Source organism: Pleurodeles waltl, chromosome 11 (assembly GCF_031143425.1).
Source record: "Pleurodeles waltl isolate 20211129_DDA chromosome 11, aPleWal1.hap1.20221129, whole genome shotgun sequence".
NCBI lineage: Eukaryota > Metazoa > Chordata > Amphibia > Caudata > Salamandridae > Pleurodeles > Pleurodeles waltl.
The window spans coordinates 29,002,958-29,017,178 of NC_090450.1; the positions used below are offsets into that span (position 1 = coordinate 29,002,958).

At 45.2% G+C, this 14,221-nt stretch overlaps 1 protein-coding gene across 1 annotated transcript in view; it reads left to right on the top strand.

Annotated features, from left to right (window-relative positions):
- The first annotated feature begins 227 nt into the window (after positions 1-227).
- Positions 228-14,221, top strand: part of LOC138265059 (cytochrome P450 2J5-like) — a 181,874-nt gene continuing 167,880 nt past the window's right edge. The window contains exons 1-3 of the mRNA XM_069212607.1: positions 228-435; positions 1,442-1,888; positions 8,691-8,840. Of these exons, the coding sequence (XP_069068708.1) occupies positions 228-435; positions 1,442-1,888; positions 8,691-8,840 (805 nt within the window). The remainder of the gene's footprint in view (positions 436-1,441; positions 1,889-8,690; positions 8,841-14,221) is intronic.

Here is a 14,221-nt window from a genome sequence, read left to right on the forward strand (position 1 = left end):
TCTCCTTGTCTCTCGTTACTGCCGCTCTCTCGTCCTCCTCGTCCCGCTCCTCGACTCCAGTTCTTCCTGACTTGACCTCCTTCACTCCTTCGTCTCGTCCTGACCTCGTCGCGCTCTCCCTCTCCGCGTCTTTCGGCTCCGGCCCCTTTTCACCGTTGCTGCCCCGGAAGTCCTCAAGCGTTTCCCTGGAAACAGGGAAACGCGTCATCGACGCCCGGAGCGTTCCCATGGAGACATGGGAACGCGGAACTGACTCATCGGGCTTTCCTGGCGAGAAGCTGGTTGGCGCTGGCGTGGACGTGGTCGTAACGACCCGTTCACAATGTCCTACTGTGATAGGTCCAGGCTGGAGTCTGGACCAATCACAGCCCGGACATCAGAAAAGTGGAGGGTGTCCCCCTGAGGAGCGCCAATCGGCGCCCCTGCTGGCCGAGGGTGGGGTCAAAAACCCCACCCCCCCCCCCCATACCCAGGACACAGTCCGGCGCCCACCTAGTGGGCGAAAATGTGACATTTTTTTTTTTTTTTTATCTTTCGAATTTTTCAATTTTTCCCACGGCACACCAGGCAACATCTCGCGGCACACTAGTGTGCCGCGGAACAGTGGTTGAAAAACACTGGATTAACCATATGGGCAAAAATATGCTCTGAGTCAATCTACAGAAAATATAGCATATGAGGTTCTATACTTCTCTTAACCAACTGAGGAGTTCTGTAATGACTTCAAAAAGACCTATGCTTACCCGATAGAGGTAAAGACCCGAAAATGACCCTCATACAAAACTCTAATCTAGGACTACTGAACTAATGATCCCTGTTCGCCTACAGTTCTAAAAGGGCCCAATAAATTCTCAAAGCCTTTCTGTCTCTTACTCACTGTTGAGGGTCATATTTGAGAACACCTTGAAGGAAAACTCTTCTGGAGAACCAAAAGACTTCTTTTGCATTGCCTTGCTCAATATCTTGCTCAGGTGGTTCTTGGTGACCCCAGGCTTGTCACCCCGGGGGGCCTCTAGGTGCTATGGTGGTGTTGCGGGTCATGCCGGGCGGGAGATGGCAGTCGAAAAGCCAGGTCTTGAGCTGCTTTCTGAAGTTTTTCAGCGAGGGGGATGTGCATAGCTGAAGGAGGAGATCATTCCAGGACTTGCCAGTGGGGAAGGAGAAGCATCAACCTCTGTGTTGTTCGCAGCAAATGCGGGGGACATGGCCCAGGGCGAGGGTGGATGATCGGAGTTCTCTGTTAGGTTGGTTGAAGGTAAGGCAGTTGTTGAGATAGGTAGGGTCCGGCATTGTGGAGGGCCTTGTAGGCATGGATCAGGAGCTTGATGAGACATCTGTGCTGTACGAGGAGGGCTACCATGAGTCTTCCCAGGAGGATTGCTTGTTTCTGAATATGAGGATCTCTGTTTTGTCCAACTTGAGTCAGTTGGTCTTTATCCAGGTGGCGATGTTGGTCATGGTATTTTGGAAGTTGGTGCATGTGGAGGTGGTGTCATCAGTGAGAGTGAGGACGAACTGGGTTTCCTCGACATACGAGATGATGTTGAGTCCGAGGGAGGAGCCCTGGGGGATGCCACAGTTGATGTATTTGTGGGCAGAGACGTAGGGAGGGAGGCAGATCTTCTGTGTTCACCCAGCGAAGATGGAGGAGATCCAGTTGAAAACACCTTCTTGGATGCCGATGCTATGGAGTCTGGTGATGAGGGTGTGGTGGGATACAGTGTCGAAGGCCACAGAGAGGTCGAGGAAGATGAAGGCTGCTGTTCCACTGAGGTCTGGGAGGTGCCTGATGTCATCAGTTGCTGCGATCAGGGTGGTCTCAGTGCTGTGGTTTGGTCAGAAGCCAGATTGGGATGGGTCGAGGAGGTAGTTGTGTTCGAGGTAGTCTGTGAGTTGGCGGTTGGTGGCCTTCTCTAGGACTTTGGTGGTAATAAGGAGGAGTGAGATGGGGCGGTAGTTCCTGAGTTCGTTTGGGTCTGCCGAGGGTTTCTTCAGAAGAGGATTGACCACAGCGTGTTTCCAGGCATTGGCGAGGGTGGCTGTGGTGAGGGAGGTTTTCAGGATTTCAGGGAGGGGGCTCCTGTTATTTCCTTTCCTAGGTTGTAACCACGGTATGAACAGGGCTCCATACGGGGTCCAGAGTGGATCGCTGTCATGATGGTGATGGTGTCTTCGGAGAAGAGCTGCTTCTATTAGTGATTCAGTGTGGGAAAGGGGTTGGGGGAGGTGGAGTGCAGTGGGCTGGGGATCAAAGTTGCTGTAGATGCCGTGTGTTTTGTGGTGGAAGTAGTTTGATAGCTTGTCGCAGAGGGCTTGGGTGGGGTGGATCATGTTTTCAGTGGCAGAGGGGCAAGAGAATTCTCTGATTATGCTGCAGAGCTCTCTGGTGTCTCTGGCGCTTTCCTCAATGTGGGTGTAGAGTGCTTCTTTCTTGGTTTCTCTGAGTCAGTGGTGATAAGTCTTTAGGGCAGACCTGAAGGAGTAGAGGTTGGAGGGTGATTTGTTGGCGCATCAATGTCTTTCTAAATTCCTGCAATTACATTTAGGGTCCATAGTTCTGGGGGTGAACCAGGTGGTCTTTTTGAAGAGTTGCTAGTGGTGCTTTTTAAGGGGGCAACTGTTTCCTCTGCGGCTGAGAGTCAGTTGGAGAGGTTTTGGACGTTGCATTCAAGGGTGTTTTCTGGGCTGACTCTGGTGTCATTGAGGGCGGTGATCCAGAGAGTTTTGGGGACCTTGTCCCAGTTGCAGCATAGTAGGCTAGAAGGTCTGGTTGAGGCATTGTGGTGGTTCTCTATGGTGAAGTATAGGTTGTGGTGGACAGTCCATGTCACTTCAGTGGTGTTGGAGACTTTGGTGAAGTCGCTGGTAGATAATAATGGATCCAGGGTGTGTCCTGTGGGTGATGTAGATTGGAGTCAATGGCTACGGGGGCGATGAAGTTCTTGATGCAGTTGCAGATGTTAGGGCAATGTCCAGGGCGTCTGTTGTTGATGGTTCCTCTGGTCGTGGTGTTAGGGTAGGGTTTGATCTGGAAATTGAAGTGTTCCATGATTGTGTTGTGTCATTGTCGAGGAGATGTAATGAGGGAGTCCTTGTGGATAATGGTGATGCCTCCGCTGCGCCTGTTGGGACGGTCTCAGTAGATCATCTTGTATCCTGGGGAGTGGTTGCGGTGGTGATGTGTTGTGAAGATGTCGGGTAAAAATGCAGGGGTGAGCCATGTTTCAGTGATAAACATTATGGTGGTCATTATGACCCTGGCGGTCTTCTGACCGCCAGGTAAAGTGGCGGTAGCACTGCCAACAGGCTGATGGTGCATACCGCCACATAATGACCGTGGCGGGTTTGGCAGTGGCAACCCGCCCCAACACCACTTCATCTCCGAACCGGCAGCCCCCAGAGTACCGCCGGCAGTATTGTGACCCAACCTACCACCACAAAAATCATGGCGGTATGGCTACCGGTAACAGGGAATTCCTTCCCTGTCACTGGTAGGTGGGTCCCTCACCTCCCCCAGCAAGCACCTGACCCTCCCACACCCCCCAATACAAACACGAGCCCCCCCACCCCCAATCCATACACCAACCCTACACCCCCTCATACGCGCACACACCCGCAGGCAAACACACACTCACACGACACCCATTCATGCACCCACATAAAGGCACACACCACACAACTGCCCCGCAACCATACATGCATTCACTCATACATCCCAACATGCATTCATACAAGCATCAATACAGACATCCAAACACGAACTGAGGCACGCACACACAAAACCCTAAACCCCCCTCTCCCCTGTCGGTCGATCACCTTACCTGGTGGTTGCGGTGGTCATCCGGGAGAGAACAGGGTCCATGCGCTTCCTCCACCGCAAGCACCTGTCACCACAATACCGCCATGCCTATTACTAAGTCGTAATAGGTGTGCCAGTGTTGTGTTGACGTAGCGGTGTCAGCGAAGCAGCCTCCATTGCACCACCAACCGCCAATATGGCTGCTGGAGGCTTTCCAACCAATTTATGGAGGAGAGCTGCCAGCAGTCATAATATGGCGGACTGTAGACCGCCATCAGTGGTGGTCTTGTGGCTGGCGGAACTTCGGCGGTCTACGTTGTTTCAACAGTTCCTAAGAATCTACAGTCTGCTAGAGATCAACAGAATCTTTAAATGTAGCAGGCAAAGAGCTTGTTGAAACAGTTTGAGAAGTCGGATGAACTAAATTTGGAAGAGGCAACTCTTCGCTTGGAACATTAACCCCTGAAGACAGAAGAACAGCAGTAATAAAAGAGTCCTGTACTGTTCCAAAACCCTTCTTCTTATCCTTGTTTCGGAGTTACATGCAAGGAAGCTTTTCAAAAAGAGTATATTCTCTTCTTTTCTCTGGCATTTACACTTGAGTATCCTGCAGCCCCTGACCTAGCCCTAGACCACTCTCCTCAGAAGTTTTTGCATTCGGCTGAGAGTTATCCTGGTCTAAGAGTACCTCATGGTCATTAGAATTTAAAGTGGGATTCATGGCCAAGCTTGAACTTGTAAAGCTTTCCTGGATAGCTGACTCTGTGAATTGTGACAGAAAATCTTTGGAGAGGTACTTTGAACTCATAGACTTAGTTATAAAGTCCAAACAGATTTCTAAAGTCCCAGGTAGGACAGATATTTTTTCCTTTCAGTATAACTCACACGCTGCTTCTTTTTTTTTAGGAGAATTGCTCCTGGTATGTGGTTTCATAACTTGCAGCGTTATACCAAAGTCGTGTAAAATGATAATCTGAATGACAAACTTGGAAACCCCTTATATACTTATACTTTAATCCTTATAGTGCAGCTGTGGTACCAATATCACAACGCAATCCTTAACAATAGAGTTTCCTTTCATGTTTTATTATATGTGTGTAGTCAGTATGAAAATAGCATCCCTACCATAGGGATAAATACAAGTCTAAAGTCCCCTAGCATCAATCCCAGACCATGTTGAGGGAAACAAATCCCCATGTATCATTCTCAGTGTCTCCTCCTGAGCCGTTCAGCTGCTCCCCCCAGTCCTCCATACCTCAAACCATTGAGCAAAACTGCAAACAACCTCATTCTGATATCTCATCTCTTCAGCACTGCCTGCAATGGGGATCCCTCATCGGGAAGTCATTGCATTGCTGCCACACCTGACCATTAGCCCTTCCTCTCTGCGGGCCGGCAAGTAGGGAAGCCCAACCCACTGGCTTCAGCTGGCATTAGTCTGACATAGATGCCACCAGATAACTGGTGTCTTGTCGTGAGGGAGAAAATGAGTTGTGCATCATCTCTGTAGGAGAGGATTTTAATGTTCTAAAGTGGATGATGAAGGCTACAGGGATCATGCATGGAAGAGGGTCAGTCTCAGAGAAGATCCTTGTGGAACCCCGTGGATGAGGTTGTGGGCATATGATGTGTATAGTGCCAGGTTGACTGACTGGGTCCTTCCAGTCATGAAGGATCAGTTTCATCGGAGTGTGTCTCCTTGGATCCTGGTGACTTTTAGGCATTCGATGAGACTGGTGTGAGAGACCCTATCAGACAATGTGGAGAGGTATTGGAGGATAAGGGCCACCATGTCTCTTCTGTACAGAATCCGGTGGATATCATCCATGGCAGGGATGAGGGAAGTTTTCATATGGGGTTGGGTCTGAAATCGGGCTGAATGGTGTGGAAGAGTTGGTGGTCATTTAGGTATTCAGTGAGGTGCCTATTGATGGTTTTCTCTAAGACCATTGCCAAGAATGGTCGCATGTGTATCTACATGTAGTTGGCGAGCGTTAAAGGGTTCTCAAAGGGTTTCTTCAGCAGTGGGAGTACAGATGCATGCTTCCAAGTGTTTGGCAAGGTCACAGAAGAGGTGGAGGCATTCAGAATGGGAGCGAGGATGGCTCTGATGGGTTGCAGTCCTGTGGAGTAGGCGTGGTGGGGCAGGTATCGGATGGGGCCCCTGAGTGGATGGACTTCATTGTGGCAGCTGTTTCTTCTGGGGGATGACAAGCCATGTGGTTAACACTGGTTCTTTGGATAAGATCGGGAAGCATTTGGCTAGGTCTGTCACTTCCGGTTGTAAAGTTGCTGTAAATGGCAGTGATTTTGTTGCTGAAGAATTGAGAGATTGTTGAAGAGGTCCTGCAAGGGGGTGATCTAACTGGAGGTAGACTGTGGTGAGGTGGAATCCTTAACAATGGTGCACGTTTTTTTTTTCTTCTGTTGGTGCTGGCATTGATGTTGTCTGCCAGAGAGGAGTGTTTGGTGTTCTTGATCATTTGATGGTAGCATTTCAGGGTTAATTTGAATGTTCTACTGCCTGTACTGTCCTGGCTCATTCTCCATTCCAGTTGTTTGTATACTGGGACAGAAAGTTGTAAAGCCCATTTACTCAGCTACTGTGTTCCATATCTGCAGTGTTGTGTTTATGCAAGCTCACTCATGAATCTGTTGGCCTCTCTTTTAAATGTCAACAAATCAGGTCCTATAATGATCTGCCACAATTGTATGATCTATCAATGCCTGTGTTAGAACTGTCTCTATTTTAGATAATTCTGAAATATACCTTAATTGGCTATCTGTATAGTACAGATCAAGCAAGCCTATGCCTCCTCTCAATTTTGTTTGTTGCAAGAGGCACGCTCAGTCTAGTGAAGCCCTAAGGAAATTCAGACACCAATTTTTGTATCTGTGCGATAAATTGTAATCTACCTTAATCGGGAGACCATATAAATTCAGACTTTGCATGAAATATACAGAATTGCCCACCTAGTTAAAGCTTTCTAAATTCTTCTAGTAAGGGAGGAAAGTTGACCCTGAATAGGCCGCTAGGTGTGCACTACTTGTAATGTCCAGGTATTAATATGTGAAAAGACCCAGCAAAATGGGAACTTGTTGTCCATGTTTTACAACTTGTGTGAAAGCAGATTAAGGTTCAAATCCTCAGATTTTTTTCACATTAATCTTGTAAGCAGATACTTCTTCAAGTGCCTGTAGTTGCTGCATGACTTCAGAGAGTGATGTTTCATGGCTACAAGAGTTAGAAGAATGTGATCTGAATAAAGGGCAGTTTTATATATGCATTTGAATGAAATGTAAGTCCATATGTAGCCCTGGAGTGTTGTATACCTGAGACAAATGATTCTACACAAAGAGCGAAGTTTAACAGGGAAAGTGGACATCTCTGATGGGTGCCTGTGAATAGTACGAAAGTTCATGAATGGCAAACTTTGTTGTTATTCTTATGATGGTCTGATGATAAATTGCCATAACTATCTGACTATATTGTGCATGAGGCCCATCTATATCTATATCATCTATATCAAGACAGAAAGGTCTAGTTCAAACTATCAAAGACTTTTTCAATGTTGAGTGCAACCAGGATCATTAGTATATCTCTTTTTGAACTTCTTCATCCTGGTACACTATACATCTTATCTTACAATGTGTTTGTCCAATGGCAATCCTGTCTGGACACCTCCCATTTTGAGGGCAAATTGCAGAGAGCTCAGTATACCAGTGATCTACATTTTTTGCAAATAAACTCAAGACGTTCCTTCAGCTTCACAGTGGAGATTTACCTGGGTAAATGTTCTGTTGGCACCTTGACCTTCATGTCTGCTTTTTGCTTTTGCCCTTACCTCTGAATTCCAGGCTGCTTGCTCTAATCCACAGGCAAATTAGACACATAAATAAACATTCCTTCCTATGCCAGGAATATTTAATATTTTATGTTCCTGCAAACAGTGCTTCTAGTACAGTTGATAAAATGTCACCCCTACTCTCTTTTGTAGCCTTTACTCTCAGCTGTTTCCTACCAACATCTCAAACTATGTGTAAAAGAGGAGACGATCAGCGTTTGGGATTCTCTTGTTCGTAGACCATGTTCATCTGTGCATTCTTTAGACTTCGAACTGGGAACGCTTAAGGCCATCACCAAGACTTCTTTCAGGGCTGGTATCAGGAATTTAATGTTTTCTGCCTTTCATTCAGCCAAACGTTTGGTGCCGCAATTTCTTCAGAGTGAATTTGTTGTAGGCTTATCACTGGCCACACCCTGGTGAGTGTGCAACTCACCATACCTTCAGACAGCCATGCAGGGGAGTAGTATCCATGAAACCTCGAGACGTAGGTTATTCTGCTATTTTACCTTGCTTCGCCCTATATTTCATTCCATTTTTGTTGCTGGTGGAATTGTCCAATGAGTCCTCCCTTTTTAACAAATGGAGATGGTAGGCGTGCCATTTTTAAATCTTAAAAATGAAAAAGACCAAATTAGGACATTTTTAGAGCTTCCCACATAACATCTGCCCTTGGATGGTGGATACCTTCTCACTGATATAAATACTGAGGTAAGGAAGGGAGATTGAATGTAATGAAGATTAGTGGTAAGTAATCCAAACACTCACAGATCTCATATGCAAGACAGCTCTTCGGTGCCTTGTGCAATAGATTTATTCGTAATTGTATTGATCACACATTATCTTTACATTCTCACTTTTGATTTCATAATGATTGACTATTATGCCAATATAAGTGAGTAGCAGCATATCTTTTGAAATACTATAATGTGTGCTTTCGATAACAAAAGCTTTATATCACTGTACAATGCATTATAGTGTTATGTCAGTAGAATCATATGAAAAAGGCACTTTAAAGAAACATTAACCTGAGTTATTCCTCTCAGGTGTTGTTTTTTCATCTGGAGAGAATTGGAAGCAGCAAAGACGCTTGAGCCTCATGATTTTGCGGAACCTGGGTCTCGGGAAGAAAAGTCTTGAGGGACAGATAGCTGAAGTGGCGCAAAATCTGGTGGAGAGTTTTGCTTCAAATAAAGGTAAATATTTTTGTTAAGAGACTAACTTTTCAATTTTTACTGATTTCTTCATATAAAGGATGTAAACCAACCAGTGTCCCTTTCTGTATTCACTTTAAAAAATGCTAACATACAGAAATGTGATCTTTTAAGTGCCTATCCATGCTATAAGAATTGAAGAGTGTTAGAAATGGGGCCTTTGGTTGGCAGTCAGGTTACCTCCTGTCCAATCAAGGACCCTCACTCTAGTCAGGGCAAAGGAGAAACACACCTAGTTAACCCCCACTCTCCCACTTGGTAGCTTGGCACAAGCTTGCAGGTTTAACTCAGAAGCAATGTGTAAAGTATTTGTACCAACACACACAGTAATACAGTGAAACCACTACAAAATGGACACTACGGCAGTTAAAAAAAAAATAGGCAATATTGGAGTTACAATAGGTATCTCTGGATGAACTCTCAGCATGTCAACCTGCGGCATAGGTGTCTGAACTATAGAAGTGGTAGGAAGATTGTGGCTAACCTGTACTTGCCTTCGTGTAGTTTCAATATGCACTGGAGCTGTAGGATATGCACTAGTACTCTGACCTGTCTAATGTGCTGCATATGGTGGGGGACGACTTCTGAGTAGCTGCAAAATAAACTCATCATCGTATGATTCCTCATCATAGGTCAAAGATTTTCTAGATTATTTTAAATCTGCTCCCTTTCCTCAGAAGGATACAAATCCATCTTTTTGGTACTCATTCTGGCGTGGTTTTCATTATCTTGTGTAATTGCAGGAAATTTCTTCATTCCCTGTAAAGTCTCAGTTCTCCAACATTTTTGCTCACTATCCCTTCTTGCTTCAGCTAAAGATGTCTCAGCTTTTCTCATTCTTCTCTCAAATTTCTGTTGCTGTTGCTGTCTGGCCACTAATTCCCAAATAGCTAAAGCTTCAAATTGTGCAGGTCGCGGAGGAGGTGTTGAATCATAAAGTACTCTGCTCAGATTCTCTAAGATTCTCAAATTAAATGTTCCATGGGCAGGAAATGCTAAACTCCCTTCTTTCTCTGTCTCTTTGCACCATTGTTTTAACCAAAGACATGGCGAGGCACCTTGTTCTTCGAATACAATGCATGTGGGTGTACCTTCTGGGGGTGCAACTTCTCCTACTTTAACTGGAATTAACACATCTCCCCTTAGAGCACTCTTTAAAGCTATGAAGAATTTAATTTCTGTATCTGATGCTACTCTTCAATCGAATCAGGAAGTAAATTTCTATCTCAAAATCCTTTTTGTCTGTCTCCTCATCCAATGATGCTTCGCGGTGGTCCACCAATCCGGTTGCGGCCTTTCTGACCAACCAACCTATCCCAGTGTGTCTCTAGTGACGTCACACTCACACGTATAGTGGCTGGCAAAGCCCTTCAGCTTGTCTTCCTCAATTCAGATCTGTGCAAAAGTAAATGCAAATATTACGAGCACTAAATAAAATCAAGGTAGGTAACACAATCCCTTCAGAAACCTACTGAATTTTCAACTGCGGCATTTAGCTCTAACAGATACTCCTTCTATCTTAGATTCCCTGACTCACAAGCAAAATACGACTAGCAAATTTTACTCTCAACTGATCTTTGGGTCCTCCTGGTGCACTTAGGATTCACCAAATCTCCATCGAAAACTAACACTCCCCTCAACATGCACTCTGAGTTTGTCAACCACGCCCGATTGACTTATTAAACAGACAAATTACAAGATCCACCCAAGTATCATCTATACTTATACGATACCCAATACTCCGGAGTCTTAGAACACGCAGGGTCCGTATATCAACGATTACATGGGCAATTTTTTAGCACAAAGTGCCACACACATGTGAAGTTTGACAACTTCCCTACACACACTCTTTGGAGTACACAAATGCCCTAAAAAACTTCACTGGCGTATGCAAACTCCCTATTCACTCTCTAACATCATAATTTACCTGCGATTTGCTTAAGCCGTGCAAGCGCAAAACCTACTCCATTCACACACTCACTAGTAACATTGAGAACATCTTCAAATGAGCATTGGCCAACATCCAAAGTTCTGGGAAAGTCATGGTACGTTCTTAGGGCGACATAATCTTTTGTTTCCACTACAGAGGTCTGGAATATTATGGCCCTAATTATGACTTTGGAGGTAAGTACCGCCTACCACCGCGGCAATGGTCACCAAAAGACCGTCGCCGTGGCTAACATCCGTCTGCCAAATTTTGACCACAGCCCGATTTCCGCCACAAGAAAGGCGGAAATCCGTCTGTGGCCATGCTGGCGGACGGCGTTAAGGTGGCACTGCTACCACCAGCAGCACCACGCCAGAAGACCACCACCAGCCATATTATGACAAATAATATGGCCTGGCAGTGTTCTGCTGGTGGGCACTGCTGGCGGTAGCAGCGCCTCGTCCCGTTCCCTGCCGGAAGACCCCCTGGATCCAGGTAAGTTGGGTTTCTGACAGGGGAGGAGGGTGTTGGGTGTTGTGTGTGTGTGGGGGGGGGATTCATGAATGTGTGAGTGTGTGCGTGAATGCAAATGCATGCGTAGTGTTGTGGGCGTGCATGTATGCATGTGTGAAAATGCGTCTATGAATGGATATGTGAATGCGTGTCTGCGTGTCAGTGTGAATGTGTGCATGAATGAATCGATGCATGCGTGTATGAATGCGTGTATGCCTGTGTGAGTGGGTGTGTGTATGCGTGGTGTGTGTCTGCGTGTGTGTATGTGTAGGGGGTAGGGGATTGGAAGGGGGAGTGGAATGGGGGTTTGGAGGGCATCTGCAGAGTTGTTAGGGGGAGAGGGCCTCCTATCAGTGAGAGGAAAGGAATTCCCTGTCACTGATAGGGCATACCGCCATGGTTTTCGTGGTGTTATGAATGCCACGAAAACCATGGTGGTAGGCAGGGTCAAAATGCCTGAGCCGTACAATAGCAGCCATCGGGCTGGAGATTCTTATTGCCAGCCCGGCGGCTGCTACCTCCATGGGGGTCGGAGTGGTACATTGGTGGGTTGGCTTCAGCCAACCCGCCAATGTCATTATGTGGTGGTATGTACCGCTAGTCTGTTGGAGGTACCACTTTCCACATTACCACCGACCGCCGGGGTGAAAATGACCCCCTATGGCTGTGATATCTGGGAAATCATAATGATCTCTTAAGAAGACACACCACTCCATTACTGCTACCACTATCTAATAAATTTATGGTAACCTCTTAAGGAGACGTACCATCCGACCCTTTTCTCAACAACTGGAAAGTTATGGTGGCCTCTTAAGGAGACTAACCATCTGACTCTGCTACCAAAATCTGTGAGCGTGTCTGGCCCTATTTGGTCATCAGTAATTTATTTATAGGGGGACCCATTAGGGGTTCAATGGACCTTTTGACTATGCTTAGAGTGATTCCACCATAGATCATAATTTCAATGAGCAATACAGCTAAATTTTCTTTTTAACATCATTATAATTTTGGAGTCAATAAAATTTACGCACCATGACCCATGTGGCCATGAATAACCACATCTTAAAGTAAAATTAGGAGATTTATTTCCCTGTATTAACAATGCTAATATCATGTAGATTAGTCTCAAAACCAAATGATAAGCATGTACAAGCAACACAGGATGACCAAAACATTGAAAAAATCTCAATTTAACTAATGAATTGATGATTAAACTTTCAAGAGTTACAACAAACTAGTAGCATCAATAACTGCAACTCAGAGATAGAATACATCTAGGCACAACAGGTGAACAAAATCAATTCTTAGTTAATGACATTTGTAAGCACCTTGAATGGCATGTTTGTACTCTATAATAATTTGGTCAAAAATTAATTCAGAAAACATCTAACTAGGGCAGTAGCAAAATAGCAGTTGGTACCTAAAAAGAAGAAAAACAATCTTTAACAGAAGCAATAGCATTTTATTATACCCCTCCTGAATAGATCAGCAAGCTGCGATTTCTCATTTTCAGTTGGACATCCTTCTGGTCAGCATCAGCAACGGGACAGTTAGAGGAAATGGCTCAGCCATGGTTGGACTCTAAGTTAGCTGAACCAACTTAAAGGTCATGAAACTAAGAATCAGCATTGACACAATTACTCTAAAAGGGTGGTGTTAGAAATGGTGTCTTTGGTTGGCAGTCAGGTTATCCCCTGTCCCAGCAAGGACCCTCACTCTAGTCAGGGTAAAAGAGAATCACCCTCACCTAACCATTGCTTACCCACTTGGTAGCTTGGCACGAGAAGTAGGCTTAACTTCAGAGTGCTAGGTGTAAAGTATTTATATCAACACACACAGTAACTTAATGAAACCACTACAAAATGACCAACACATGTTTAGAAAAATAGGAAACATTTATCTAAACAAAACAAGACCAAAATGACAAAAATCCACAATACACAAGTTGTCGTAGTTGGACTCTTGCTCTGGGCATGACTGCACGATTAAGGATGACAGTACTTATGTTTGTAGGTGACTATGCCTATCCTTCAACAAGTTGCAACTGTGATCCCAACCCTTCTGGCTCACTAGCAGTGCCTCACCAACAACCCAGACAGTCAAAGGTGATTTGCGGCAGCCTTTACGCATGGACTCAGAAGTATGACATCTCAGGGAATGTCGTGGTTAAACAAAAATTACCCCTTTCTCACAGATACATCATGTCTCAATCAAACACAGGCAATGACGAAGATGCAGTAAGGTTTTAATAGTTTTTATTTAACACAACTGCAATCTGCGATAAGTTATATGGGCTTCAATGATTAGTATAATGAACAGTGCAAGGAACAGAATGGTAAAGACAAGAGTCATTATTATAAAGACCCCCACCATCTTGCAATAATACAAAAAGACATGAAGTGTGTAAAACGTCCTAATACCCTATCATGATATGCCTAACCTTCTACCTAAAGGAGAGCTTGGTATGTTAAACCTAATCTGCCAATGCCATGTCCCGGGAAGGGGTCCCCAACCCTGGTTACCTTGAATGAGGTCTTGAGCTCAAACTTCGGAAGAACACGAAGTCCCGGTCAGCGTCAAGGGGACGTGCGGCATCGATACCAGCGATGGTATCTGGTCGGAATCCCTCTGATTATCTGTCTAAAGTGTGATGTATTTATACAGATCTAATTGGACCCCTGATGTAGGTTGTTCCAAAACAATAGATAACACTGCATGCTTGGGACAGTAATTTCTAATGTGAGCATCTACAGTTTGCTTGTCTTTGTTGTGTAAGTTGACGCCTTAGCGCGGTGACACTGATAACATAACTCTAAACAAAAAGTTCAAGGTATCAATTGAAAAGCAAAAGGAGTCTTCATGTGGTTTTAAACACACACTAACACTGTTAGCGTGAAAATGTACCTTGGGCACGTCAAAAATA